This window comes from Trichogramma pretiosum, unplaced genomic scaffold (genome assembly GCF_000599845.2).
Source record: "Trichogramma pretiosum strain Unisexual culture from Peru unplaced genomic scaffold, Tpre_2.0 scaffold171, whole genome shotgun sequence".
Classification (NCBI taxonomy): domain Eukaryota; kingdom Metazoa; phylum Arthropoda; class Insecta; order Hymenoptera; family Trichogrammatidae; genus Trichogramma; species Trichogramma pretiosum.
Window position 1 is genome coordinate 39,890 of NW_019640853.1, and position 27,683 is coordinate 67,572.

The window sequence follows — 27,683 nt, forward strand, 5'->3', positions numbered from 1 at the left end:
TATTCATAAATGTTGCAATAAAATACAATTTTTAAATTTGTAAAATTGTTGAAATTTCAATAAAAAAACTATATTTTCTGTATTACAATCTATTTTTTAATAATATTTCAGAATAAAAAAAATGAAAATTAAATTTGTAACTACTTATTTTCTCACACTTTAGCCATTCAAAAATGTTATTAATCAAATAAAATTTGGGGGGGGGGGGTTGAAGGAGAAAACAATTCTTTGATTCAATTTCATCCAAGTAGTGGAATATGAATTAATTGTTCTTTTTGTTGAAGATTATTAAGATTGAATGTTTTTTATTTTATTTATTTCTTTAAAATTATTTGGTATTGAAACTTCAATTAATACATTATGTGTTGTAATATAAGTAATAGGCTTACTTTAAAGTATAAATCAGAACAATTTCGTTGATAAAGATTCATATTTATTATTTCACAGTTATTGATTGACACTCAATGGTAAGAGCTAACAGTTCATTAAAGACTGTTGCATAAAATTAAAAAGTGAAAATTGATTAACATTTTTAAATGAATTTTTTTAATATTGTATGACAAATACAACAGATAAAAGCATAACTTTATCAAAATTTACAATTGTATTGCTTTTTTTTCTTTTCAAATCAAATTCATCACTTTGCGTACATATGTCTAAATGAAATTATTTTGTAAAAATATGCAAAGTCTGTGTACTATATAAACATTTTAATTAAATCTACACATATATTCCTACCCATAACATAAGGAATAATACTCCAAAACCTGAAAATATAGCAGCTACTAAAGAAATAAGAAGTTCTTTGAACAAATCTCTTGTGAACTTTGTGCTTGTTACTTCATAGACAAAAAACCAAGCTGTGAAAAAGATTCCAATGAAAAGTAAAACAAGAGATAATACTGGAAATGCTGATGGATTGATGGGAGAGATGTACCTAGACATTGATTCAATTTCTAGCTGTAAAAAGATAAATTATATGATTATTTTGAACTTCAGGAAGTGGTTTGTTTTTATTCAAGCAAGTTAAATAATAAAGTTAAGTCACTATTTTGATAAAACAATATTCAGAAAAATTAAATAAATGAAAATTTTGCAAAAAAAGTCTTTACCGTCATTGTTGTGAATTTATTATCGTTGACGTGGCTTGAGAGTTAACCTAACACTGCGATAGTTGTATATCTGTTGACACCGTAATACTGCAAAATTTGAAATTATTACCTATGAGTAACTTTGATAAACTATTTAGTACTTGACGGCACGATTTGAAAGTTTGAAACCTTATTGAGAGTTATAGACACGAAGCTTATGTGTAATATAAAACGTGTGGCTCTGCCGGCGTCAGTTACGGTGGGATACAAGAATACAACTAAAACGCCTAAAAGTGTATGCACTGAACACCGAAGAAGTTTTACAGATCGATGGGGAATATGTAAATAGATCATACTAAATTAAAGCGTAAATGGAAGTGCATATATTTTCTAATATGTGATGATAATACAATTATTTCGGGGTTGATAAATTATTAGAGTTAAGTAAGGGCTTATCAACCTTCTGTCTATATAAATTGAATATTTATTTTTAATTCATTTTTTATTTATTTGAATGATATATTTTCACTCTGCTTATGATAAATGAATAAGCGTCGTTATTGCGATGAAATCGCAGTTAGAGATGCCTGCAAGTACAGAATGTCCTGATGCATTGTGCAACGTTCATACATACGTGTACTCATTATACAGACATGAACGTAAGCCCTTATATATGTGGACTATGTCAAAATATATATGCACACCCGTTTTCTATTGAAATCGATTTTGAAGTCCTTTTTGACTTGAAAAATTTGAAAAAAATCCACAGAGGTACTTTTCAACAGTCCAAAATATCCTAAATTTTTGCCGATTTTTTTAATGTCCAGGGCTTAAGAAAAAAAAAAAAAATTGAAAATTTCAAAAATGTATACCTGGCGATCAAAATTTTCATACAAAGCTTCAAAATTATTTCAATTATTTTTGGTCTTGAAATACACGACCTCAAATTTTCCCAGAATTTTTTCAGATGATACTTATAACAAGTGTAAAAGCCAAAAAAACATTTTTCTTTGTAAAAATACCATATATTTCCTTTAATTTATTTGAAAAAGCAATTTGTAAAATATAAAAAACTCTTATTAAATAATAATTAATTTGATTAAAAATAATTTTAAAACGGGTCTAACGTTTTTATGACTAGAATAAAATTGAGCAATCATTAGATTGTGGCCAGTTACTGGTGCAACCACCCTTCGCCCAACTGTTCTTTCTAAAATAAAATGAAATTAATTTCAATTTTTAAAACAAATGATTGTCCTAGCATTCATTTCGAAAGCATAAGTTTATAGGGTGTTTTTGAGTTGTCACGAAGTTGTCATTTTACCGAACAGCTGATTTGACAGTATAACAAAGCGTGCATGTTATCCGGTACTTTGCGTGAAAAAAAATATATATAAATATCTAAATAAAACAGAAATCCTCGAATTATCGAAACAGTTTCTAGTTAAAGTCTTTAGTTTACAAAAGAAAAAATATTGAAATTTCGTTTTTCTTATGCTTGGTACTGTTCTGAAAACTAGTACGAAACTGTTCAAAATATCGACTCGAGACCAATTGGGTAAATTGGCCAGTTATGAGCCACTAACGAAAATTTTTCCCTTTGCTCACCTTAAATTGCGCATAACATTAAAAAAATGTCTAAAAACATCTTTTTATAGCAAAAAAGCTCTTCCAAATGAATACTTATACTTGATAAAAAAGCTAGTAATGTTTCTCGAGAAATGATTAAAGCTAAAAAATGCCAACTAGTTATAGTCGGCCCATCTAAGTCAATGACCTTGAACTTAGCTAACTCGTTTGCATTTTTATTTTCGAGGACTCAAAGCATTAATAATGAATATATGTGGTTCGAAATTTATGAAGCAGCCTCGGTCATTCTTAAAAATTAAATAAAAAAGTTTAAATAAATATTACTAAAGTTTACTATAGGCAGCCCAAAAATGGATGGAAAATTTTACCAGATAACCAATTTATGGACTAGGATAGAGTTATAAATCGTAAAAAAAAATATTTAACTATTATCAATTTTTTCTCAGAGAATTATATTAATAAAAGTATAAAAATGTTTTGCGTCAAAATTTAATTCGTATTTTTGTTTATTTAAATATTCACGATAGCCCAGGAATAAGTTCATCTTTAAGGTACCCATCAATCGTTTTTAATTGCCAAATAAAGTGCCATTTTACTTAAAACACATGTACTTTTAGAAAAGAGTCGGAGTTATAGAAGGTTTTCGCTGCACCATTATATTTTATAAAGAAAAGTTTTTGTATCTGCGAATGTTAGTGAATTAGGTGTTTGCGAGTACTCTTTATAAGTCTATAACAATTAAGATAGGCGGGAGCGAAAAAGTTACAGCTGTATTGTAAGTGTGTGCAAAACTACATTCGTTTGCTATATTTTATTCAGATACTAAAAGAGAATTGTAGTCGTGTAGTTGTATTAGTTTAAATAAACACAGATAAAACACGCATGTATGGGACAATCGGGTATACGTTTTCAGTACTACGATTCAGGTAGCTTAGTAGTAAAGTCGCTGTTTTGCTTCTATCCCGCTCGGGAGTCAGCGCTCGCTAGTCGCTATACATATAGACGTCACTCGCGCCGAGTTCTCGTTCGTATACTTTCTGATACTAGTATAAGTGTGCAGCTGCATGTGTGTGTGCATTCACTTACACATTGCAATAGACTAAAGTCATACCAGTAGAACGTACAATGCTAGAGGCGACTTAGACAGCGACACTCGTTGACTCGTGTGTGCTGATGCCGTGTGCGGTGTGTGTGTGCTCTGTACATGTGCACTGCATACAAGTACATGCTATACACATACACATGCCACGGATATCATAGTGCGCGATGCGTAGCGTGTACATTTTACGCTCTTCGCGTACTACGACCAGACAGCGCGCGACGGAGTGAGACAATCGACCAGACTTACTTTGTTTGTGCTAGTGTATAGTACATCTATCGCATCTATTGACTCTAGTGCTAACAGATCAGCTCTCTGAGCATATAATGAGCTGCAGTTACATCGTGTGCAACTAAAATCGCAGTTGGTACAGTCTCTCCACATTTTAAGTAAACGGGCCTTTTGGCTCTTTCTTTGAGTGTATATAGGTGCTGCTGTAGCAGCAGCATTTTACACGTGATTGCGTTTGCACATCGAAATTGCCTACATAGCTTATACCGTCGATCTTATGATTTTGTTTACCTATTGTAAAATGTTCATTGATTAAACATTTTCTTAAACATTTTCATCAAAAGTGCAACGATTGTAGCTCCTAAATCCTTTGCAAATCGAACATGCAACTTACTGTATAATGTCCAAGGCTGCCTACTACTTTTTTCATCTACTCCGTCCGTACCTCCCACCCGCACTCTCTCTCTCTCTCTCTTTCTCTTACTCGCTCGATTTTCCCGCAAGCCTTACACTTCAACAGCTTCAGCTTTCCTCATTCGCGAACACGCTTTTATGCTACACGCACATCAGAAAGTAATGAAAAAAATTATATTTGCATGCATTATAAACCAGAGACGATAAGTTATATATTATTTATATGTCTACCCTGTTATCCATAATTTTTCTCTTTTCTTCGTACTTATCACAAATACTTGCGCATATGCGCGCTCATACGTAGACAGTTCGCTGACGTTTCTATGTGTAAGTGTGCCTGACGTATACACATACACATCGCATACTCTCGCATGCATAGTGCATAGAATGTAGAACCCTTACACCTTGCACTTATACATATATACCACTCTCTCGCAATCCATAATATGACAAAGATTCGAGAACGATATGACTGATGATCCACCGTACGAGGCAGCCTGACCGTCGTAATCTGTGCGTAGATACGTGGGTTCGTTAGCAAACATCCTAATGAATATTTTTCATTTTCTGAATACCTCATGATCTTTTCATAATCAAATCGATCGTGTCGAACCGTAGATAGTGCTTGTGCGTAGATACATCGACGATACGGGTTATTGATCATAATTTTTTTTTTTACCATGCAAAATTCATTAAAAATCACTATTTGTTCTTGCTTACAGATCACTGTCAACTTGAGCTTACTTGAAACGGACTAACTACTCACTGTGCCAAAAAGTGCCAATGTAAAAATGACTGAACAGGATGTGAACTTCATTTTTTGCACTTCCAACATTTTATTTTCTCTAGTGAGTTATTCGATTAGCTTATTGAAATATAAAAATTTTTTAACGTGCTTTATTTCCATATATTTTTTTTCTATTTTACAGAGAAATCTATACAATACTATAGCTTAACATGTTTTTAATGTAATATTGATGCAAAACAAATGCGATACTTACATGGTATTAATATGGATTCACCACCATCATACTCCCTGAGTGTGACTGGTCCATTGAGTGAAATAGGAAGCAGTGGGATAGGAGGCTCCATATCGAGTGATTCTGTTAGAGCACACTTTGCTACTACTGAGGTACTTATTGTACAACTTTAACTTATTCTATGGATAAATGTTATTATTTTAAAAACATTTTTATTGTAGTTACAAGAAAGCGATATGGAGAGCAAATCTTTGTCCCAAGATTCTTTTGATTACTCTGATGGAATTAATAGTGAGAATTTCAACACTTTGAAAAAAGGACCTTGGACAGATATTCTGTCAGCTGCTGCAAACAAAGTGGCTGAACAAAGGAAACATGAAGTTGTTGATGTTGCAATTAAACCACCTCCTGAATTTCAAGATAGCCCATCACCACCAGATACATCATCTTCCTCGCTAGAACCCCTTACTAGTGACACTCGTACAGTTTTAGATACTACGATAAATGTAAGTTGTTACATAATAGAGTTTGCTGAGAGTTTAGTTGAAACAATTGTGGAAGAAGCATTAGCCACATCTTGTAAAATATTATGGCCTGAAGGCAAAATAACTCTTAAGCCTTACAAGCATAGGCCCAATACAGAAAATTTACATACCAATTGCAGTAGATCAAATAAAAAGTAAGTCTTCTGAATATTTTGTGAATTTTATACAAATTAAATTTTTTTATCATAAAAATTGAATCAAAATAATCATAAATTTTCAGTACAATGCGTTTTTATGCTTCATCCGATTATCTTACATCTTCTTCTGGAGCATTAGCTGGACCAGGTTACAATGGTGCCATTACGATTACACCTTTCAGTACTCTTAATCGTCCTGCATCCCGATCGTCTTTGGCATCATCTCGACTCTCTAGTTCTCACAATTCCCTAAATACTACTGGTTTGAGTAACAAAGCTGATGACAGCAGTTTCATCACATCAGCGATGTCACATGATGTACTTACCGGTCCTCAAATAAGTGATATGTACAATGTTCCCTTTGATTCGGATATCTACACTGTTCCAATTGATGTTGTACGACCTTTTCATCACGACATTGCTATTATTCGAACACCGCAAAGGCCAAAAAGGCACAAACATCACCGAAAAAGACGTAGAAACACCAGCAGCTCTCAAAGCGAGTTTGAATTTTGTTCGCATTTGACAAGAGAAAGACATTATTGTGGTGGTACTACGAAAACTAAACTAACACATGTTAAGTCCCAAAAAATATTGGCAGACACTTGCTGCAACGATGTAGGAGCCTCCGCGACAGTGAATGGAGCTTGTTGTGAGTATTAATGACTTTCTACTTTAAGTATTTTCTTGAATATTTCTTTGCTTTAATATATTATATTAGTAATTTATTATGAAATAACTTCCTGGAAAAAAAACATTATCTTAATTATTTTTAAAATTTAAACAAGCTTTTTAACTATGGTTTCTTATTAATGAAGAAGTATGCATTAATTTTCTAATCGAACAACAATTCGAACAGTCATTAACAAAGCAGAGAATTCATCAATGACCATTATATATACCTATACTTGTTTGGCTTTAGGTAACACGGGCAAACGCCACAGTGTACCGGGTACGTCGTCAGCGGCAGTTGCAGCAGCAGCAGCACATAGACACCAACAGCAGCAGCAACAGCAGCAGCTACACGTGCATCACACGCATCAGCGACAGTCAAAAAGTCAAGTTCGAAATACCGGTGAACCGATTCACATGACGCTTCACGAAGTGCGTCAATATCTTCAAACTCTATACTCATCTGGGGGTTCAGGTGACGGGTGCCAAACGGAGCCAAGGCTAAAGCGAGACAAAAAAATATGGTGTCAACAACATCCTTCGATTCATTTGGCTCATGTGCCCAAGATGATTAATTTAAACAATAACAATAAGTATAGTAACCCGCACGATACATTGTCGTTGAATACAAATACGGTCCCATCCAACAAGACTGGAAGCAACGGTCTCGCTACTGTACAACAGCACAACAACAACAACATCAACAACTGTAACAATAATTACAATTCCACAACCATAAGTAAAAAACATAAGAAGAATACACTATCGACGCTGAAATACAAAAAGAACAAGGACGAGCAAAGAGCGGATGACTTAAAGTCAGTAGATGGCAACGATCAAAGTACTGGCACTGTGAATCGCGAAAAGATGAAGAAAAGCCAACGAAATTTTTCGCTTAATCTTAAGCAAACTTTATGCAATATATTCAGGTATGTGCTACTGAATTATAAATTTGCTTGACTTGAATATAATGTACATATGCAAAAATGAATTTTAAAAGTAATATTCGTTACATGATTAAGCAACTGATTCATTTTAACTGAATAAATTATGTTTTTACTCAAATCATATGAAAACACGAATAAAATTATGGAGTACAGACTTCAGTAGAGTAAAAGCATGACTCCAAAATAATATGTGATCCTGAGCCAAATTTACATTGAAATATTTACTTTCTTTGTTATGACATTTTCGCATTTTTAACTGTTACAACACAAAACTAATTACTGTCAATTTGACACTATATTGAATCTAATATCCTAACATGAAAAATGAATTTTTTCTCTTTCATTTCTTAAATATTTATACGTCTTTTTCCTAGGTTCAAAAAAATCGGTTCCCCAGAACATCAATTGACCATGAAACGCAATCACATTTCGGAAGTAATAGTTCAGGATGATGACGAATTAGTCACCGACTATGATCAACATCCAACCATCAACGGTCATCATAATGGGAGCTCAGTGAACGGCGAACCCGATGACGCAGAAATGCCGCCTTCAGCGGGGAGTAAATTACCATTTTTCAAGCGAGCTCTTCCACCTCTTCCCAAAAACAACGGGCATGCAAACATCAGCGCTGATTTGCAAGCTGCTTCCACAGACGCCAGCATGGTAAATGTTTGCAGTGACTCGGCAAGTCACTCACCGGCCAATTCAATCCAAGGACTTAGTCAAGACAGACAAGAGTCGGATGAACGAGTAAGCAACGAGGACACTAGTATGGATTTTGCTGCTAGCATTGAAAAAGTGAAGGATGTAAGTTATTGCTTTTATCTGCTTTGAAGCATGTTAATTAAAATTTTTTTGTATAATTATTATTAAACTTTTCTATATTTTCAGTACGGTTGGTACTGGGGACCCATAAGTGGGGAAGCAGCAGAAAAAATTTTATCTAATGAACCTGATGGATCTTTTATTGTTCGAGATAGTAGTGACGATCACTACATATTTTCTTTATCTTTCAAATTAAATAATTGCGTTCGGCACGTTAGGATAGAACATGATCAAGGTACTTAAAATGTTTTGGCATCATATTGTGAAAAATGATTCAATATCTAACATAATTGAATGATGTTTTTTAGGTAACTTCAGTTTTGGTAGTTGTACCAAATTTAAATCTCACACAATTGTTGATTTCATTGAAAATGCCGTGGAACATTCACGAAGTGGTAGATACCTGTTCTTCCTTCATCGTCGACCAGTGCTTGGACCTATGCGCGTTCAATTGCTGCATCCAGTATCTCGCTTTAAACAAGTACAAAGTTTGCAGCATACGTGTCGTTTTGTAATACTTAAAATGGTGCGGAAAGATTTGATACCGACTTTACCATTACCCCGAAGACTTATCGATTATTTAAGTGCGCCGCATTACTATAGCGAGCAGTTGGCTTGCGAGCAGGAGGAACGTGTTGAGTCCCCAGTTAGCTCTTCTACTGGTGAATTAGAAAAAATTTGTTTTACACCACAGGGCTTGTCGTGAGCGCTGCTATTTTCACCAGCTTTATCGGAACCACGACGTGCATTATTATTCAACGGCCCCCATGGATCTCGATGACACATTTGTATAACTGTTGATTCTGTGTTCGAATTTGTGGGGATTCGTGATGTTTTCATTGTGAATATTCGAACGTACGTACATCTTTGCATGAGTAAATGGATATACCCGAATGTTAAAATTCGTTATCGAATTTCCAGAATCTGCAATGTTATGTTTTTAAACATTTCATTCCCTTAAATGTCTACTTTTTATTTTATTTATCTCTCGCTTTATTACAACGAATTATTTCAACGATTATTATCTTTTTTACTCAAAGTTCGATGCTAATTAGCTTTAAGATAATTTATCTTTACTGTGATATTTGTTTACGTTATTAACCATCAAAAATTGTTATTATACTCATATTAGCTTGCAATCGAAAACTTATTCAATCAGAACCATATTAGTTAAGAGTAAGCTCTCAATCTGTATATAAGCGTAATATGGTACATCTTGCCGAGCTATTTTACGTGTGAAATGCAACGCTAAATTTAATTTATGAAAAAATAACTATCTGCGTTAATTTTTCGATTTGTAAACATGTATATTATACTCATCATAGTTTTGTATTTTAATGTTGATTTTTGTCTCTTGCAAGATTTTATACTATTTATTTACATGGTTATAATGGATTGTTATTTGCAACAAAATATGTGGTTTTAATTTATAAAAAGTATAAATTGAATAAATACTATTGTTGTCTAATTATCATCAATTGTTAGTTACATGTTATTATTCTCTAAGCGTAGAGTTGTGACTCATGTATTCGAATGAATTTTCTTTCGAAATAATTTGTATTGTTGTCATCTTATGAACATTAGATGTAAACGATAAGAAAAGCTGTGTTTTAATTATTATAAGTCAACTTCTGGAGGTACCAGAAAAATCTTTTTATACTCGTATATATAATTATATATTAATAATTATTGAAACTATAATGGATACAGAAAAACTAATGAATTAAGGATTATAAAGAACAAGAAAAGTGTAAATCTTTGGTGTAATTCAGGGGTACATACGATCCATAATTAACACTATACGTAGTGCATCTATTTAAATACAAATTACAGTATTAAAGTAAGTTGATATAAAGAATAATGTAACTTACTGTATGATGAAAAGAAAGTTTTTATCAAACCATACAATTTTTTTTAAATTTATCATCAAGACCAGAAATGTACGTACGAATTCACAATACATAAGAGACTAACCATGTAAAACGTTATAAAAAGTGATTTAAACAAATTAGCACAATATATAATCATTCATAGTGGATCAGTGATTGTTTTTCACTCGATCAGTGAGAGAATGAAATGAAGTAACGTAACGCGAATGTGTGACAACTTTTTATAGTCCTTCACAAATTCGTAATCGTGTTACTAAGAATTGTAAATTGCCATTTTTAGTATCTTATAGTTATATCTCGTTTTTTACAACTAACGATGCTTATGTTATTTTAAACAATTGTATGTATATGTTATAAGTTAATTATTTAGTCATTTTTTACTATGTATAATTAGTAAGTTTCTAAACCAAAAAAACGAATCATACAATTTTCATATTATTTAAAAATTATTTTATTATTTAATGTAAAAATTATATATCTCAAAGAAGTTTATTCAAACATTATTGTGATCATTTTGAAGTAGCCCAAACAGACCTGTGCACATCTCATGTAAATTATCATCTTGCGTCGGTGCTCTAAATACTTATACACATTGCTTCATTCTCATAAATACATGTTGCTATTATGAAAAGAAACAATGAAATGCACATAATAAATAATTACACGTTCAAGACTTATTTGCACTAAACACGTTTTTTCATCACATCATGCATTAGCACTAATAATAAGTTTGAATAAGTTGATTTTTGTCTAGCATTCATGGAATTTCATAAGTGTTACAGAAAAGATACTCCAAGTATGTGAGGAAACTGTTCTATAACTTATATACAGCAACTGTAACTGGTAACATTTTTTGGAATCTGCATATTTATGTGCCATGAGAATTCATTGCCTTGTTTTACATGAAATGTATTAATTTATTACCGCGAGCAATGATAGAACAGTATAAATGTAACAATAGTATAACAATTTGGCTAGTAAAAATGAATCATGTTACAATAAGCATTTAACATAAAAATACGCGAAAAAAGGAATAATAAAAAGTTAAGACCATTCCAAGACTTAATATACGTGATACGCAAAACTGATTTTGCGCGGGCATTGTGATTTCATTTAATAAATAAAAAATTCCGTCGGTATTCAGTTGTATTTATTTCTTTACCAAGTTTGAAAAATTGTAATGATCAATATCCCATAAAATTAAAAAGTAAACTAAATTTTGACTTGAGCATGGAGTGAACCACGAGCCTAAAAACATAAGCACACTAAAGTCAAATCTCTGCAAAGTAAGAATGAAATACTTAAAAAAATAATTTTTTTGTTGTTAAAGTATTAAAGTCATAAAAATGATATTAAATTATAATATTTTTTTTCTGTTATGTAAATACAAACATTTATTATTTATACATAGTAATTTTATGAATTACGCTTCAGTAGTAGTTACATTGCTAACTTTAGCCTTTTTTGGACTGTTATCTAAGTCTTCAGCAGCCTTCCTTTTCTTTTCTGCTTTAGTTTTTTTCAAACCTTTCATTTTTCTAGTTTGAATTGTGTCTAGTTTCTGAACTCCCAAATGTACTCTTGCTAGTGTACTGCCAAAAGTATCTTCAGTAATATTCTTCTTTTTCTTTTCCTAAAATAATATTAAAATTAAAAATTGTATGCACAACATAATTGAATTACAAAAATTTTAATCTTTTTTTTGCAGCTAATTTTAGAGATTATTAAATGATAAATCCATTAATTTAATGGCATAAAAATATTACCTTAAGAACTTTGGGTTTTTTACAAGCTTGTTTGAAAAGATCATCTGTAGCAAGTTTAATTCTCCTGATTCTCAAGTCCATTCTTGGTCCTATTTCTTGTAATTCAATTCGTGGGATTCTGGTTCCAGACTTTTTTAGCAATGTCCTATTATGAAAAAAATCCATTAGTTTTCTTTTCCAAAAATCTCTAATTTTATAATTATTAATTAACTTACTTGTAACTTCTGAAAAGTATACAGTTGTCATGAGCTGTAAAACTTAATACATGTTCCAGACCTTGTAGCCTTATTTGTTCAACATCTTCTCTGTGAAACATATCTACAAGTAAATTTTTAATTCGTCCAAACTCTGAATTATTTTCAAATAACTCTCCTTGAAAAACAAGCATTGGTTTGATCCCAGTAGCAATTTTTTCATTTTTAAAACTATTTAAACTCATATAATTTTCTACTCCAAATTCAACCATATCCATCAATGTGTGTTCAAATAATCGACCTATAACAAGGTTATTAGGCCTCTTTTTGTTGTTGCTTATCATCATGAAATGATTTGCATTGAACTTTTTTCCAAAACCTTCTAAAGGTGTAGCATCTTCAAACGGTGTTATATGATTGCGATTTCGTAAAATTTTGGCATCTGGTTTTTTTAATGTGTACTATGAGAAGAATAAGATTTTTATAATATTTATACACAAATGAATGTATTTGAAAGTGTAATTAAAAAAACTCACAATATCTTTTAAACATTCTTGCAACTCTGGAGTAGTTTTGGCACCTTTAACGAAAAATATTTGTTTTGTATTTTCAATAACTTTGGGTTCTCTATCTAGAAGAACCTTCTTTCCTTTATGGGTTTTGGGTTTCCTAAAATAAAAATTCCAATTTCCATTAAATAATTAAGGGTTAAAAAATGCATGATACATTTATGATATTTTGAATATAAGTAATACGTACGTAACCCTCTGAAGGACTGAAGAACCGACTCCTGCAGGCATGTTATTTAATTTAATTGAAATTGATGGAAAATCAAATAAACTTCTAACCTACAATCAATAGTAAACTGCACCAAATTGTACACGGTAACAGCAGTCTATGTGTTTCGAATGTCGAGTATCGACTACCATGTGGTTTCAGATTTAAGGATTGACGCGCCAACGAATCAGAGTCTGAACTTCTGAGCGCCGACTGCCGAGCTCGTATGATGCAAGTGCCACGGCGGAAAAACGTACTAATTTCAATTAGGTGACTTGATCATTTATATATATACAGAGTCAGATCAGACGTCACAACATGATAAAAATGATCAAATATGAACTGTCAAATGTAAATATTCTTCGACTTTAAGTAATAACTTTTTTTACAAATTGGAAGAGTGAACGTAATTTTTTAAGTACTTTTTTCATCAAATGAATAATTACGCTGTAATTCTTCAATGAATTTTTAAAGAAATGTATCGAGAAATCTGCGTTTTTATCCTATCTGATCGGAAGAATTTTTAAAAATCAAAATAAATAATACTTGTCACATTTTTTAATATTTAAAATTTATTTCTTGAAATTACCGAATCACTTCATTGTAATACGATGCATGAAAATTGTTCAGCGAGTCAGTTCCACTTTTATAAAAAATATTTGAATTGGTAATAATATTTAAATGACTAATAGAAGAAATTACACATGACAATGGTTTAATTGAATTTTTAGTGATATATAATTGCGATTAATAAAAAAAACATTACGCGTTTTTTTAACATGTGAAAAGTTTTGAAAAATGTAAAAAAGAACATTGAAAATTGACTAAATAGCTATTTGAAGTGTGAAACAATCGAAAATTTCTGCAACATTCAGATCTTTCGAAGGATAAGTCAGATCTCGACTGTCCATCTCGAAGATTGCTTTTTACCTTTCGGAATAAATTATTAATTCTCGATTCTCAGGTAAATCATTCAAAATTATCATTTCGAAAGTTTTTTGAGGGTATACAATCTAGATGACAATGAAGTATTCAAAATTACTTTAGACGCGAAATGTGGGCATAGTTCATAACTCTGTGATCGTAAACGTGTGAAGAGGAAACATTTCCAACCTACTTTCTCCTACACTATCGAAAGCTCATCGCCTCTTCGTTTCGTTTCGAAGGTAAAAAGCATGAAGGTATATCCTCCAAAAAATGAGTTTCTTTAACCCAAGCTTTCAAGAGCATCTGGAGATCACATTAATTTTTTTCATAGAAGCAAAAGTCTTGTACGTTGAGTCAAAGTAATCATGGTCCGAGTCTGACTCGAGCTCGCTCGTCAAGTCAACACTTGAATCGCGAACCCGAAGAGGAGCATTTGCGCCGCAAACCAACGCAAATAAATCAGCGACGACAGCAGCAGCAACTAAACGCAAATAAAGTCAAATCACAGAATCCGCTAGCTCCGATCGAGTCCGATTGTAAGCCGCTCAAGTCGATCGAGTCTTTGTTCGATGTTCACAGACCTCTGGATTTTGGCCTAGAAGATTTTCAGTCTTTGCTGTTATCTGCCGAATCACCGCGCCAATCTCAACATCAATCGCCGCTTTCCTGTCCTGCGGGTGACAAGCCATTTGTCAAAGCTCGCGGCGAAGACGGCGATGTCCAAGATCGCCCTGACTTGAACTTTTTGAAAGATTTTATACCAGACTTCACCAAATCAGATCCAAATTTTCCGCTCTTGGTTAGTAATTCTGTTTTTTGAAAGTCAAACATGTTCAAGATATTTTAAATATGCTTTTTTGCAGCAAACTCAGACTGAAGAGAACAAAGCAGAAAAGTTAATAAAGGACGCGGACGAGCTCGTGCCAGCTATCGAGAGTCAACCGATTTTTTCACAAACCAACTCTGACGGTTCCGATTTAGACGAGGAGGACCTTAAACTCAAGTATTCGTTTTTTTCTGTCATAATAGAACATCGATACAAACTATAGGCTCACCTGTAAACTATTATAACTATTTTCACTAGGGAAATGACTGAGAAGAACTCGTACGCTCCACCAGACTATCCAGTCCCCGGGGCTTTGGGTCAAGGTATGAAAAAAGCTGGACTTGAGCATTAATAAAAAAAATGTTTTGAAATTTTCTTAAAAAATCTTACAGCTCAAACGATAAGATACTTGAACTACATGATGCGCGTATTTAATTTTTCTGATTATCAACAATGAACTTTCATTTCGCTATGATTCGCCATAACGTTACTCCTGTTTTTTTACTGTTTTGTTGTTTAGCATTAGGTGAGTCTGTCCCATGATTTATGAAACCCAATATGGCCTTTGAAAAGTATCGAAACTAGGCTGAATGAAAGCTCATAAAAATTATTTTGTCTTCTCTCAACCCAATATGGCTTGTTTTCATTGCTTCATTAATGTGTGCGAGATAAATTGCATCAAAGGCCATATTGGGTGTCGCTTTTCATAACTGAATCTTATTTATTAATAATTATAAAAATGATCCAATTGTCTATGAAAATCAAAGGAGTTCCGGTTGGCCAAGGTCATAGCAGCACCTCACTCGTAGAATGTTTGCCTTTCGAAGATACCGCGGTAATGAACGAAATATCCCAGTTTCAAGAAGAGGCGAGACGCCTCAAAGAAGAAATTCAAAATTTAAAAGCTATTATACAGAGAATCAATCAAGTAAGTACTTTTCGATCGAGTCCGAACGAGACATGATCGCCGGGCTCAATGAATGTAATCGCTCGTCCGTCCACGTATAGAACGACTGTTTGACGAAAGAAATGACCTCCGAACTCAGCACCGTGCAAGGAGAACTGGCCGAAAAACTCTGCAAAATGAATTCCATAACGCGAAAATTGGAGCGGCTGATGGGTTTGGTCGATCCCGGTACCGAAACGTTCGCTAAAATGTTCGACATGAAGCCGTTCCCGCACGACACAGTGACTTGCGTCGACTGCCCGAAAAAGAAGAAGCCGTGCGATACGCAGTCTTGCGCCAGCGCCTGCAACGAGGATTTGCTCCAGTGCGACAAGGAGTCTTGCGACACCGAGCCACGCAAGGGCGGCTGCGATAGATTCATTTTCCCCGAGATCGACTATCCGGAAGATAAGTAAGATATATCGTTTTCTCTCGACGTACCATGAATTTGCTAATAATCGGTATAAAGAACTCGGCTAAAAAACATCGATCGTTCTCGCTCGCGCAGACTGCCGAGGCTCATCGTTTGCGGTAATACCGAGGAGGACTTTCCGAAAATCGTCGTTGCCGACAGTCGTCCGCATAGCCGTGAAACTTGTCCAGTAAAAAAGACACAGGAGTCCGTGTGCCAGCTCGCAAAGGAAAATACCGAGCTCGAGAGTAGCAAGTGCGTTAGCTCGTAGTATATATATGAGGAAAAATTTGACAAGCGCCGAGGTCGATCGTGATCGTTTGTGGGCAATTTCACATAGTTGACTACGAACTGTTACTTTCGCGTCAGTTCGTAACCTCATTTTTTCACGCACTTTTTTCCTTCGTCAAGATTTCAGCTTGAGCGAAAATTATTGGAGAAAGATGAAGAATTACAAAGACTACAGCGAAAAGTCTGCAGTCTCCAGGCCGAGATGCGAGCGGTTCAGAAAATGAACACCGACCTAAGCACTACCGTTGATTGTCTGGTGAAAAACAAACCTCCACCCCCTTCGCCTTGTCCAAAAGCACCGTCGTGTCCTGCCGCTCCACCTTCCAGATCTCCTTGCTTGCCTCCGAAAAAGTCCTGCGCTCAAAGTTAGTGCCTCTCGGTATATTGCGAATAAAACGTAGCTCCTTGAAAAAGCCTTTCCTCGCTAAATTCGAGTACTTTGAAAAGCACCGATGTCGGGTTGCGGCCAACCAACGCAGCAAAAGTCTCGTTGCTGTGGAGGCGGCAACGACATGTACGAGGCACTGCGTCTACACGGCGGTGCGTCGGCATGTTGCGGCGGCGGCGGCGGAGGATGTGGTCCACAAAGCAAATCCCACGGTCGTAATAAGGGCCACGAGCGAGGAAATAACATCGAAGATCACGTACAAAATTTGGTAAATTAACCCGAGCTTTTCTGGAATTTCATTAGATCAGTCATATATTTTCGTTTTTTTAAAATACATAGTGCGAGCAGCTGTCGAATATCGAGTGCGAAGTGCGCATGATGCAGGACGAGCTTACGTGCAAACAAAACTCTCAGCAGGACCAAACGCCCTGCAAGGTTCGACCAACTCTGACAATATAATGTTTTCGGCATCGTTCGAGTCGAGCAATCGTAAAACGTGAGCGCGGCGATTCGTTAAACAGGTAAATTGCGAGGACCAGTCGTGTACACCGGCGGCGCCTAAGAAATCGGCCCGGCCTTGTCCCCCGCCGCCGTGCCCGAAAGCTCCGCAAGCCGACTGCTGCGAGAGCAACCTGAGCGAGTTAAAGGAGCAATACAAGAGACTGCAGGACGATTACAAGAGCAAATTGTGCGAGGTGTCGCAGCTGCGATCCAACACGGACGATCTGAAGCGGAACGCGCGCGAGGCCCGCGAGGAGCGCGACCGCCTCGAGGTTCAGCTCTGCGACGCTCTCGAGCGCATTCGCAACATAGAGGCCGAGCGCGACCGACTGCTCGGTGAGTCGACGCTTGCGAGCCTTTTCGAGCTCCGTCTTTGAAACTCCTTTTTAATGTTAACGATGACGTTAGGCTGCAACGAGCAAATGATCGAGCAAGAGCAGGCGCTGATAATTGCGAGGCAACGTTTCCGCGAGACGCAGGACGAGCTCGAGGAGTTGCGGACGATGATTCGCGATCAAGCGCAGCAACTCGACGATTACAGAAGCAAATATCTGCACGTTAGTGATGCCGCGAAAAAATAAAGCCAACTGAAAAGCATTTAATTCCTAAGCGCTTCGCGCGTCTTGTTTGCAGGCCCAGCAGCAGGTCGAAGAACAGCGCCGACAGCTTGACCTCATGGAGATGGATAACGCTCGAATGAACGAAAACGTAACTCTGGAAATAAATCGGGTCAAAGTGAGTATTCGTCCAAGTGGACTCTTCAACGTTTTTCTCCAGTATTTATCGATCCCATTCGTTGCAACCCCCTCAGAATCAATTTCAAGAAAAACTCGCTGAACTGGCCCCGCTACCCGAAATACTCAAGCAAACTCAGATTAAACTTCAAGAAACTCAACAATACAGATTAGTTGCCGAGCACAATTGCGAAGATTTGTCTCGTGATCTTCACGCAACCCAAGATACCATCGTCGATCTTCAGAACAAACTAAATAGTGCCTTAGAAGCCAACAAAGAATTACAGGTAAGCATGACAACACCTATTACTATGCCCGAAAACTTGAAACACTGAACGAAGCATCGAATTACAACGATCCACGTAGGAAGAGAAGAACGACGGAGGTGGTATAATTGAGCAATTGGAGGTGAAGAACGGCCAGTTGAGGACGGAAAATGAAAGGCAGAAGAATAATGTGTGTCGCTTGGAGGAGCAAAACAAAACTTTGCAAAAGCGACTCGACGAAAAAACCCACGAAGTCACCCAACTCACATCCATGTTGGAACAGGTGATGAAAACTAACGTGACCTTTTTAGTCGTTGAATTTCAGAAAAATTAAATATACTTCTTTTAGGTTCGTGAGGATTCGGCTAGACAAGTGGCAAGGACTAAAGAGCGATGCGAAGCCATAAAAAAGAGCATGCAAGGGCAGATAAGTGACTTCGAGGTGCAGCTTGCTCAGTGCAGAGCTGCTGCAAAAACGGCTCAAAATGAAAGGGACGAGGCACGTGTCGAATTCTTTCTCATCTCCCCCGATCGCTTTATCTGTTAAAAATCTAAATCTAATTATGTTTTCAATCAAAAAATAGATACGCAAGAAGATGCAAGGGCAAATCTGCAACCTTAATGATGCCTTACAACAAGCTCAGGGCAGAATCAGATCTCTGCAAGGCCACGTCGATTTTCTCAAAGTCTCGTACAGTAATGTTTTCGGAGATAACGATCCATCCGATCAGCCTGGGTGTGGCCAAAATGATCAACAGCAGCAACCAGATTGTGGACCAACAGATGACCCATCAGCCGGCTACGACACTTGTGATTGTTCATACTAACATTAGAGACAAAACTTGACAAAATTATAAAAAAATCTCTTGTGCGCCATTCTTCACTAAGTATTCATTGTATGAGCAAGCCAGTTACTAACAATAAATAGAAAAATACAACAGATTCATTTGAATATTGTTTTATTACATTTTTAAATAATAATTTTATAAGATAGGTATACCTATATTTTGATATACTTAAAAAATGAATGTCACTTAATCATGGCAACACATGGTGTTCCAGAATATTTTAAATTACTACCCACTCTACATTATACATTACTCGATAAAACTTTTAAATCAAGTAATAAACGCCCAGCTTTTAATTTTTAATTGAATTTATAAAAAAGAGGCAAAACAGAAGGAAGGAACATTGTACAACAGCAATCTAAATATCAATCTACAGAATTGCTTCGAATGTTAGAAGTCGAAGTAGCACATTTTTTATAAATAAAAAAGAAATACTTTAGTGTGATAGCTATATACATAGAATATCGACATTTAAAAAAGTATAGTTATAGAAATAAATATTTTAGTTTTTTCATCAATTATCTTCATGGGCGTTATGGAGCATTGTTAATAAATCACGTATGGACGTTGATTCAACTTGTATTTGATCAAACTTTTTCTTTAAAAGTCCTAGCTGTTCTTCTTTTTCACTTTGTTTAGCATTACTGCCTCGAGCTTGATTACTGGAGCACCTAGAAAATATAATTCAAATTTTTATTATTACCAAACAAAAAAATTCGGTAAATCAAAGGTACCTAGATAAATTAAAATACTTACTTTTCATAATTATAAGAATTATGTTTCTCATTGAACGCCGTCTTATTATGTTGAGCTGAAGTAGTAGGTTCATAAACTGATGCATTACGATCCAAGTTTGTTTTACTCAAAGGATTAGTACTTCGGCAATCGCCGCAACCTTTTAGTAAGTCCATCATCATATCTCTGATTTTTCTACCGCTCATTCTTCTTTTTTTCAGGTTACACTGTTGACACATCAGTAAACATTTAGAGAATTTTTAAAATGTTTCAATTAAAAATACCAATATATTTAAATTAAAAATAATCACTTACATCAGATTCCTCTTGCACAGTTTTTTGTGCATGCATTTGTTCATGATCAATTTGACAATCTGGATCGGAACACCTTTTTTTTGATACAGGGGGGACTAGTTTATTAGAACTACAAGTATATGGTGAGTTTTCCCTAGCAGAATGATAGTGTTTGGATGTGCTTTCATCATCTTCCATGTCTTCATCATCATCATCATCTTCATCTTCGTCAGATTTGAATGAATGCTTCCTTACGTATGCTTGCTGAGAGTGAAGATGATGACCGGGATGATGCATAGGTGCATTGTGAAGTTGTGAACTACAATAATTATCAATGCACGCATTTGGCAATGAACATCTTCTGGTTTCAACGTATTTCTGTTGGCAACAAGTTGGAGGTACAGGTGGTTTGTAAGAGTATCCGCAGTGAGAATCCTCAACTCTTATAGTTGGTGGACAGCAACCATGATGGCTGTGATCATGGAGGCTCTGATTGCAAGATTGCCAAGAAACTCGATGATTAATATTACTACAGTCTAAGCACTCATGCGAGTGAGCTCTGTGTGAAAATCGAGACACAATTTTGGATTTTTTTCCAGATGAGCAAGGAATATTATTGCTGCATACACGAGGTGTGCTTTGATGACGGAAGTTTAGAGGTTTTACTGGCATGAACCCATCTTTGGATCTCATAGAGGCTTCCATTTCATCATTTTGAATTTGATTTGAATTTTTACTGAGTTCTTTACCCCATATACTTATAGTACCATTCAATTCAGTCATGTAAACTTCTACATTACCTAAGACGTAAGGACCACATTCGCGTACACCTGGTTTTGGTTGAAGACCTGTTTCTTTAGCTTGAATAAGGAAACTTTGATCACCGTCATCTTCTGGGTAAATGAACACTTTGACATCATCATCAATTTCGTGTAATTCGAATGTGCGTTCCGGAGCAGATTCTGAATTTTTTCCGTTTTCTGAATGATCATCATTGGTTCGAGATTCTGAAAGAGAACCTTTATCAACGTCACTTTTAATGGTGTGAGGAATTTTGAAAGGTTGAGCTGAACTGGACAACTCTAAAGTATCTGTGGCTTTTCGTTTTCTCGAGGCACCTGGTGCTGCTGGTTCAACAAACACAGCTTCAGCTTCTGTTTTTTCTGGTGTTTTTGAACGTTTACTAGATTTATCACTTTTTTTGCTATTCAAATTAGTGAGATTTGTAAGAGTATGCAAGATTCGCGTAGATGTCATGAAAGCTTTGGAAAAAGCACTTTTTTGCTTAGGAGATTTATTTTGTTCCGCACTCTCATCAGAATTTAAAGCATGTGTAACATTAGGAGGCTGATTTATAGATATAGCAACACTTCCTATAGTATCAGACCAATTTGAAGTTGCACCCGAAATTATAGTTTGTGACTTAATATCATCCATTTTGTTTGAAGCATTTATGTTGACAGTTTTTTCAGTTTGCATTCCTTTTTCTTGAGATTTCTTTTTTTGTTGCTGATCTTGAAGATAGAAAATCTTTTGCCTCAAACTATCTAATTCATTTTTCATTGATGCATTTTCATTCATAGACCTTTGATATGCATCGTATAAATTTTCAAATTGCATAGTTTTTTCCTTCAGTTGTTCCTTTAAATTTTGAATTTCTGGTGTTGCGTAGTGTAAAACTTTATTCTGATGTACCATTGAAGCGGGTGGGGTTTCTCGGCCATGTATATCATCTTCATCTTGATGGGCATACGTCAATACTTTTTCTATTTTTAGTCCACAATCCTGCATGCCTCTATGTTTATCTAAATTATTTGTTCTTACGGAGTTATCATCTTGATTAAGTACAGTATTACTTGGGCCTTTCATATATTCATCATAACTAAGTGTACGTACATCACAATTTGAACGCATTGGATCTTCTCCATTAGAAGTGTGTTTAGGGTAAGATTGAATATCATGTCTTTGGATGTTTCTTCTGTCTAGCATGTAGTTATTCTGATTAACTGCACCATTTATTGCATCATTGTGACCAATATTGTCATGATGAGATTCAGTATTCATTGGATCAACTTCCATTTCTTCTTGAATTATTTGTTGTCTATTATCTAAGTCATAACTTACATAATTAATCTCACCATTTTCTGTGATTTCTGATCTGAATTCAGATTCGCCATTTAGCTCAATTTCTTGTACTTCTTGTAAAACTTTCTCGCCATATTGTTTGATATTTTTAGCATTAGAAAATTTATCACTTCCATGCATGGGATTTTCTACAAAATAAAAATTTAATATTAACAACTTATTTAGTTTTAAGATGAATAAAAATTTCAATATTCAGTGATCCAAGGGGTTACCTCTTATATTTTCATTCTTGTACCTTGCCTCATCTAAGGCTTTTTTTCGTTTGTCATTAGACATCCGCCTTTGTTCTGTCATTTCCATAATATATTTTTTTACTTTACTCTGCACATGTGCAAATTGTTTTGCTGATCCATGCTGAGATCGTGGGCCCATAGCTTGTTGAATTCTTTCCCTTTGATTATACGGGTTAACATGTTTCGTTTTTGGAGACATAAGGGTCAAGTCTTGCAATGATGTACTGCGCTCTATATTTTGTTTAGTGAATCCATTACTGTGCCTTAAAATTGCATCATCTGACCGACCTCCATCAAATTCTTCTGCTTCAAAATCTTCTTCCTCTTCTTCTTCTTCCTCTTCCTCTTCTTCTTCTTCTTCCTCTTCTATTTCATCTTCATCATCCTCATAGCGTTCAACTCTTCTATAATTACTTGGTCCTCTGTTGTTTACTGTGAAAATAATGATTAAATAATACTTTTCAATAGGTAAAAAAGTTAAACAAATGAAAAAAGAAACTAGACTAACCACTCTTGTCTCTGTGACGATTGTATCTAATGTCTTCACTGCGATCATCATCATCAAATTCTTCCTCTTCTTCTTCTTCATCATCATCGTCGTCATCATCATCATCAATTGTAGAACTTCTATCATCGTTAGATGAAGCTGTGCGCTTAACTGGTACTTCATCATCGTCATCGTCATCATCAATAACACAGACACTGTCATCACTGTCGTCATCTGCATCTTTATGAGATGTACTTTCAGGAATGTCATTATTGAGATTTAAAGTTGATTTTTCATTGTTTGAACTTGCAACTGATGCATCAAGTTTAGACATATTTGTCTCCATCAAAGAAGGCATTTCTTCTTCTTCAATTGATTTAGTAGGCATTTCTACCTCTTGAAGTTTTGTCTCAATTTGTGCTTTACTCTAAAAGTATTATAGAATATGCTGTTAGTTTTAAATTAAAAATAAAATAAAAAAGTAAATATTTGCTAACTAACCACAAATTGTTCGGGTTCATATTCAAGTGGTTTGCCCTCGTCGGTAGTAGCCAATTCTTTTTCTTCATCTTCTTTGTCATCATTAGTTTCTTGATGCAGAGGATCAGATTCTTGCAAAGGATCAGAAGTATTGCCAGTAGGACTCATTGGAGACTCCTGTTGAGGTTCATCTTCTTTTTCTTGTACTTGTTGTTCATTATGTTCTTCAGCAGCTTCCTTATGATCCTCTGTTTTTTCAGAAGCTTCAACTTCATCATGATGCTCTTTTTCTTCAATCTCTTCCTCTAATTTTTCGTCCAGTTGTGCTATATCGCGCAAAAGTTCGCTTTCGTCTACTTTGGGCTCCTCGGACTCGATGCATGGAGGTTGTTCAGTTTCGGGTTCAGGATCTGGTTCGGGCTGTTGCACCTCAGTCGAGGTTACGGTCTCGGCCGAGTCTTGAGATCCTGACATGACGATCTTATTGATAAGAGATTCTGAAACTGACTGGATAAGATAAGCAGCTAATAGTCAATGGTATTTTTTTCAAGTTCAACGAAATATCAATAGCCTGGGGTGATACTGAATGCACGCTGTTTTATCTCACAAGATGCGCTGAAAAATGTATACGGCTATGGCGCGACGCCATACCGGTGAAATACTAGCAACACTCCGGTTCAATCACGCGGGATAAGCGATAAATTCCAAGAAGCTGTGTTCGATAATTGACCAAAACAACGATCTGACCGAGAGCTGTTATGTCTCTGCGAGTACCTACCACGCATACACTGACGAGAAAAGGGCGGCCGCGCCGGAAAAATAATCTACGTCTAACGCAAGAAGAGCCAAGAACGCAGCAGTGGGCTTAGGGCTAGTTGATGTTGGCGTAGGAACGTTCTGGATATATTATGGTAAACGTAAAACGCAAAACTTGTATTGTAGAATCCGTTTTATCAGTCTCGAGTTTCTTGTAGGATTGCCAACACAAAGAGGGAACGCGGAACGCGTGTATAGGTGAGATTTGAGAATAAGCGAAACAGCGATAAGCAATGAGCGCGTTTCACGCATTGGTGGGTCAGGCTATTTCTTTGTGCAGCTTTTCCCCGCGTTTTCGCGTCTAGGTCGAGCTTATCATAATTTACAAGTGCGAATTCATAACATTAACGTATGAAAATATTTCAACGGACAACGTCAGAATGACCTCCATGTTATTATTGATATTTGGTGTAAAACTCCGTGTTCGTGCTACAAATTTTCACAAATAGGTCTAATTTTTTTCACATAATTTACGTCACTTTTGATGACTGCCAAGACAATAAAAAATTTTTTAACATACACCGAAGCCTATTACACAAAGAATGTTTACTCATGCGCCTAATAAGTGTCTGTGTACGTCAGTGCGACAACCTGCACAGTGCACAGTGTGGACCGGCGAATGCGGCATTGGAATGATCGTTCTTTTGAAAAGCCACGAGGTTTCAATGTAAACAGAATGTCTGAGACAAATTGCTGCACCATGCACATACTCTGTGTTTGTAATTCAATTGTTTGATGGTTTTTGATTTTTAAATTAAACAGTGAGAAATTTTAAAGTTTTTTGTTATAAAAGAATCATGAATCAAACAGACTTGCCCATTGTTATTGAGTTTGGGTAATTATTCTTATTTTTATATCTAATCTTGTCGGTACATCTAACCTTATAGAAAATAATTTTCACAATTTGGTCATTTTTATATGAATACTTTTATAAACGAATTTATTTTTAAGTCCGACTCAACTAATCATTTTTCATATTAATTTTTTTTATTTAATGTATTTATGCATTGATGAGTAAAAATATTTTTTTATACAGAGGTGGTGCGGAGTACTTGTTTGACAATAAAACTAAACACAATATTGTTTTGCCTGCAAAACCACAATGTAAGTACTTGTCTGTACTGAATTAAAACAATCTTTTATTGTGTTAATCATCTACTTTTAACTTTTGAATAGGGACGCTTGGTGAATTAATCCTTTGGATGCGTGATAATATGCTGCAAGATAAAGAAAGAGAAGATCTCTTTGTCCAAGATGAAACAATGTGAGTACTATATTAATTTTTCAGTCTCTCCGGTAGAAATAAATTCTTAAAAAATTTTGAAAATAAAAAATGACCTACATATGAATCAAGTGCATATACATGATTGATATAATTAACACTTTGCGAATGGAAAAACGTTTCAACCGATAAAGTAGAAAATCAGTTAGTTCGTGATTGAAGCTGATAGTTGGACAATCTCGATACAGATAGAGCTACAAGTGCAGTTTGGAATTGATTAATTTTTAGGCTGATATGTATAAAACAAAGGCCAATAAAACGAATTTAAAAAAATTGATTAATTTTAGCTATGCATATAAATCTCCCAAAAAATTTTCAAATTTCATTTAAACATATTTATAATCTTTGAATTATAAAAAAATTTTATTTTATTTTATAGACGACCTGGAATTCTCGTATTGGTAAACGAAACAGATTGGGAATTATTGGTAAATATTATGCAAATCGAAAAAAGCTTTGAGCTTTTTAATTTTTTTAGTAAGATAATAAGGCCACGTATTTTTTTCAGGATGAAGGCAATTATAAATTGCAACCAAATGACAACGTTCTTTTTATATCGACATTGCATGGCGGATAGTCACAATTAATTGTAGATATCTCAAATATTTTTATTGTACATATTAAACAATTTTTTTTAAATATAATTGAATGAAAAATTGTTTGTTTGATTTACCCAAGCAATCTTTCAATATATCAATTTAAAAATTTCAAAAATTCTATAATAATGTAGTAGGAAAGTTATTTTATTAGGCTGTTGAAGAAAACTATGCTATTGTTTTTTAATTATAGAAGTATAAATTAATAGCTGTGATAACATTTAACGATTTTAAATGGTCGTAAAAATTAACATTTATCATGATAAACGATTGTCCTCAAAACATCCACGTATCAAAATTAAACGAATCATAAACCAAATTTCGAAATTTATTATTATGACCAGATAATTTGAATCATATTTACTTTATGATTTTTGTGTCAAATATTGATCGGCGAAACGTGACAATTCTACTACGCTAAAGAAATACCTCTGCATTTGCTAGTAAGCAGTCGAACAATTGCTGTCGAATATAATTCCTCGGGGCACTACTTGTTTTATTTATCATAATGTTTTCTCGAACGGGTTTACTGTTCTTAATTGTTATTCTGGTAAATACTTACGCTGGTGAGTTGAAGCATCAATTTTATTTCACGTGCAATCAATAATTTCGTAATTGTAACGCAACAGAAAAGCTGAGAATAAAAAATGGATTTGAAGCGGAAAACGGAAGATATCCTTACCAAGTATATCTCAGACACAAAAATGCGTTAAACAATATCGAAGATGGTTTTTACTGTGGAGGTTCGATAATACACCCACGTTTTGTTCTCACAGCGGGCCACTGCGTCAATGCGTAAGTTATGTTATATTCTTATATGTTGCTGGTTCCAAGTGCGAGCCGGCAGTCACCGTATTCACGATAAATAATTTTTTAATCCAAAGAGAGGAAGCATCGAGCGTGGAAATCGTAGCGGGCAGCAACAAATTGGGTGGTATCGATGCCGTTTATTATCAAGCGGAATTATTCATCATGCACGAAAATTTCACAGTGAGTAAAATTGAATCTGTCGAAATTTCCATTACTGCCGAAGCACCTGTAAACACAATATCGGACGCGATTATTCTCATTGTGTCAAAGTCTTTGTTGTTGCCGGGTACCGCGTTATGCGACGGCATGATAAATAAAATATGCAGATGGTATAATAAAGCTCGGTTCACCGTGTAGTTGTGTTTACTTTGACGAAGTAATTTTTCCTCGAGAATATTCCAATGATTAATTTTACTCGCACTCGAGCAGGATATCGAGAACGTCAATTACGCCGACATAGCTTTGATTTGGCTAACAAGGGATATGATTTTCAACGATAGGATACA

General features: G+C 35.0%; 6 protein-coding genes across 10 annotated transcripts; 3 read left to right on the forward strand and 3 right to left on the reverse strand.

The window, feature by feature from the left end:
* Positions 1–411: 411 nt before the first annotated feature.
* Positions 412–1,455, reverse strand: LOC106659064 (transmembrane protein 258). Of its 2 annotated transcripts, XM_014381368.2 has the most exons (3): positions 1,281–1,455; positions 1,113–1,199; positions 412–960 (listed from the first exon to the last, which is right to left on the reverse strand). In XM_014381368.2, exons 2-3 carry the CDS (start codon positions 1,116–1,118, stop codon positions 721–723), a joined length of 246 nt encoding a protein of 81 aa, XP_014236854.1. In that variant the 5' UTR covers positions 1,119–1,199; positions 1,281–1,455; the 3' UTR covers positions 412–720. The 2 variants fall into 2 exon arrangements, with proteins under 2 accessions (XP_014236854.1, XP_023319375.1); XM_023463607.1 differs by lacking the exon at positions 1,281–1,455 and having other exon boundaries at positions 1,113–1,274.
* A 2,393-nt stretch (positions 1,456–3,848) lies between these two features.
* On the forward strand, positions 3,849–11,100 carry LOC106659313 (probable serine/threonine-protein kinase DDB_G0282963). Of its 3 annotated transcripts, none has more exons than XM_014381783.2 (9): positions 3,849–4,147; positions 5,148–5,273; positions 5,355–5,557; positions 5,627–6,084; positions 6,171–6,739; positions 7,010–7,688; positions 8,081–8,516; positions 8,601–8,769; positions 8,843–11,100. In XM_014381783.2, the coding sequence occupies exons 3-9, from the start codon at positions 5,414–5,416 to the stop codon at positions 9,238–9,240; spliced, it is 2,853 nt and encodes a 950-aa protein (XP_014237269.1). In that variant the 5' UTR covers positions 3,849–4,147; positions 5,148–5,273; positions 5,355–5,413; the 3' UTR covers positions 9,241–11,100. The 3 variants fall into 3 exon arrangements, with proteins under 3 accessions (XP_014237269.1, XP_014237270.1, XP_014237272.1); XM_014381784.2 differs by lacking the exon at positions 3,849–4,147 and adding an exon at positions 4,502–4,954; XM_014381786.2 differs by lacking the exon at positions 3,849–4,147 and adding an exon at positions 5,002–5,052.
* Positions 11,101–11,205: 105 nt separating this feature from the next.
* LOC106659315 (ribosome production factor 2 homolog) lies at positions 11,206–13,342 on the reverse strand. The gene is made up of 5 exons (XM_014381788.2): positions 13,143–13,342; positions 12,920–13,052; positions 12,405–12,844; positions 12,190–12,334; positions 11,206–12,056 (listed from the first exon to the last, which is right to left on the reverse strand). Exons 1-5 carry the CDS (start codon positions 13,181–13,183, stop codon positions 11,847–11,849), a joined length of 969 nt encoding a protein of 322 aa, XP_014237274.1. The 5' UTR covers positions 13,184–13,342; the 3' UTR covers positions 11,206–11,846.
* Positions 13,343–15,314: 1,972 nt separating this feature from the next.
* On the forward strand, positions 15,315–19,343 carry LOC106658444 (outer dense fiber protein 2). The gene is made up of 14 exons (XM_023463614.1): positions 15,315–15,439; positions 15,681–15,841; positions 15,922–16,271; positions 16,368–16,526; positions 16,683–16,927; positions 17,010–17,218; positions 17,290–17,385; positions 17,472–17,787; positions 17,860–18,008; positions 18,085–18,186; positions 18,263–18,472; positions 18,552–18,734; positions 18,801–18,950; positions 19,036–19,343. Exons 1-14 carry the CDS (start codon positions 15,367–15,369, stop codon positions 19,276–19,278), a joined length of 2,646 nt encoding a protein of 881 aa, XP_023319382.1. The 5' UTR covers positions 15,315–15,366; the 3' UTR covers positions 19,279–19,343.
* A 246-nt stretch (positions 19,344–19,589) lies between these two features.
* On the reverse strand, positions 19,590–24,549 carry LOC106659303 (MATH and LRR domain-containing protein PFE0570w-like). Of its 2 annotated transcripts, none has more exons than XM_023463613.1 (7): positions 24,452–24,549; positions 23,695–24,176; positions 23,215–23,620; positions 22,686–23,138; positions 20,350–22,601; positions 20,056–20,261; positions 19,590–19,970 (listed from the first exon to the last, which is right to left on the reverse strand). In XM_023463613.1, exons 1-7 carry the CDS (start codon positions 24,456–24,458, stop codon positions 19,814–19,816), a joined length of 3,963 nt encoding a protein of 1,320 aa, XP_023319381.1. In that variant the 5' UTR covers positions 24,459–24,549; the 3' UTR covers positions 19,590–19,813. The 2 variants fall into 2 exon arrangements, with proteins under 2 accessions (XP_023319381.1, XP_014237257.1); XM_014381771.2 differs by having other exon boundaries at positions 23,695–24,180; positions 24,452–24,546.
* A 132-nt stretch (positions 24,550–24,681) lies between these two features.
* On the forward strand, positions 24,682–26,348 carry LOC106659316 (ubiquitin-related modifier 1 homolog). Its single transcript, XM_014381789.2, has 5 exons — positions 24,682–25,324; positions 25,526–25,593; positions 25,666–25,753; positions 26,151–26,199; positions 26,280–26,348. The coding sequence occupies exons 1-5, from the start codon at positions 25,287–25,289 to the stop codon at positions 26,346–26,348; spliced, it is 312 nt and encodes a 103-aa protein (XP_014237275.1). The 5' UTR covers positions 24,682–25,286.
* Positions 26,349–27,683: the final 1,335 nt, after the last annotated feature.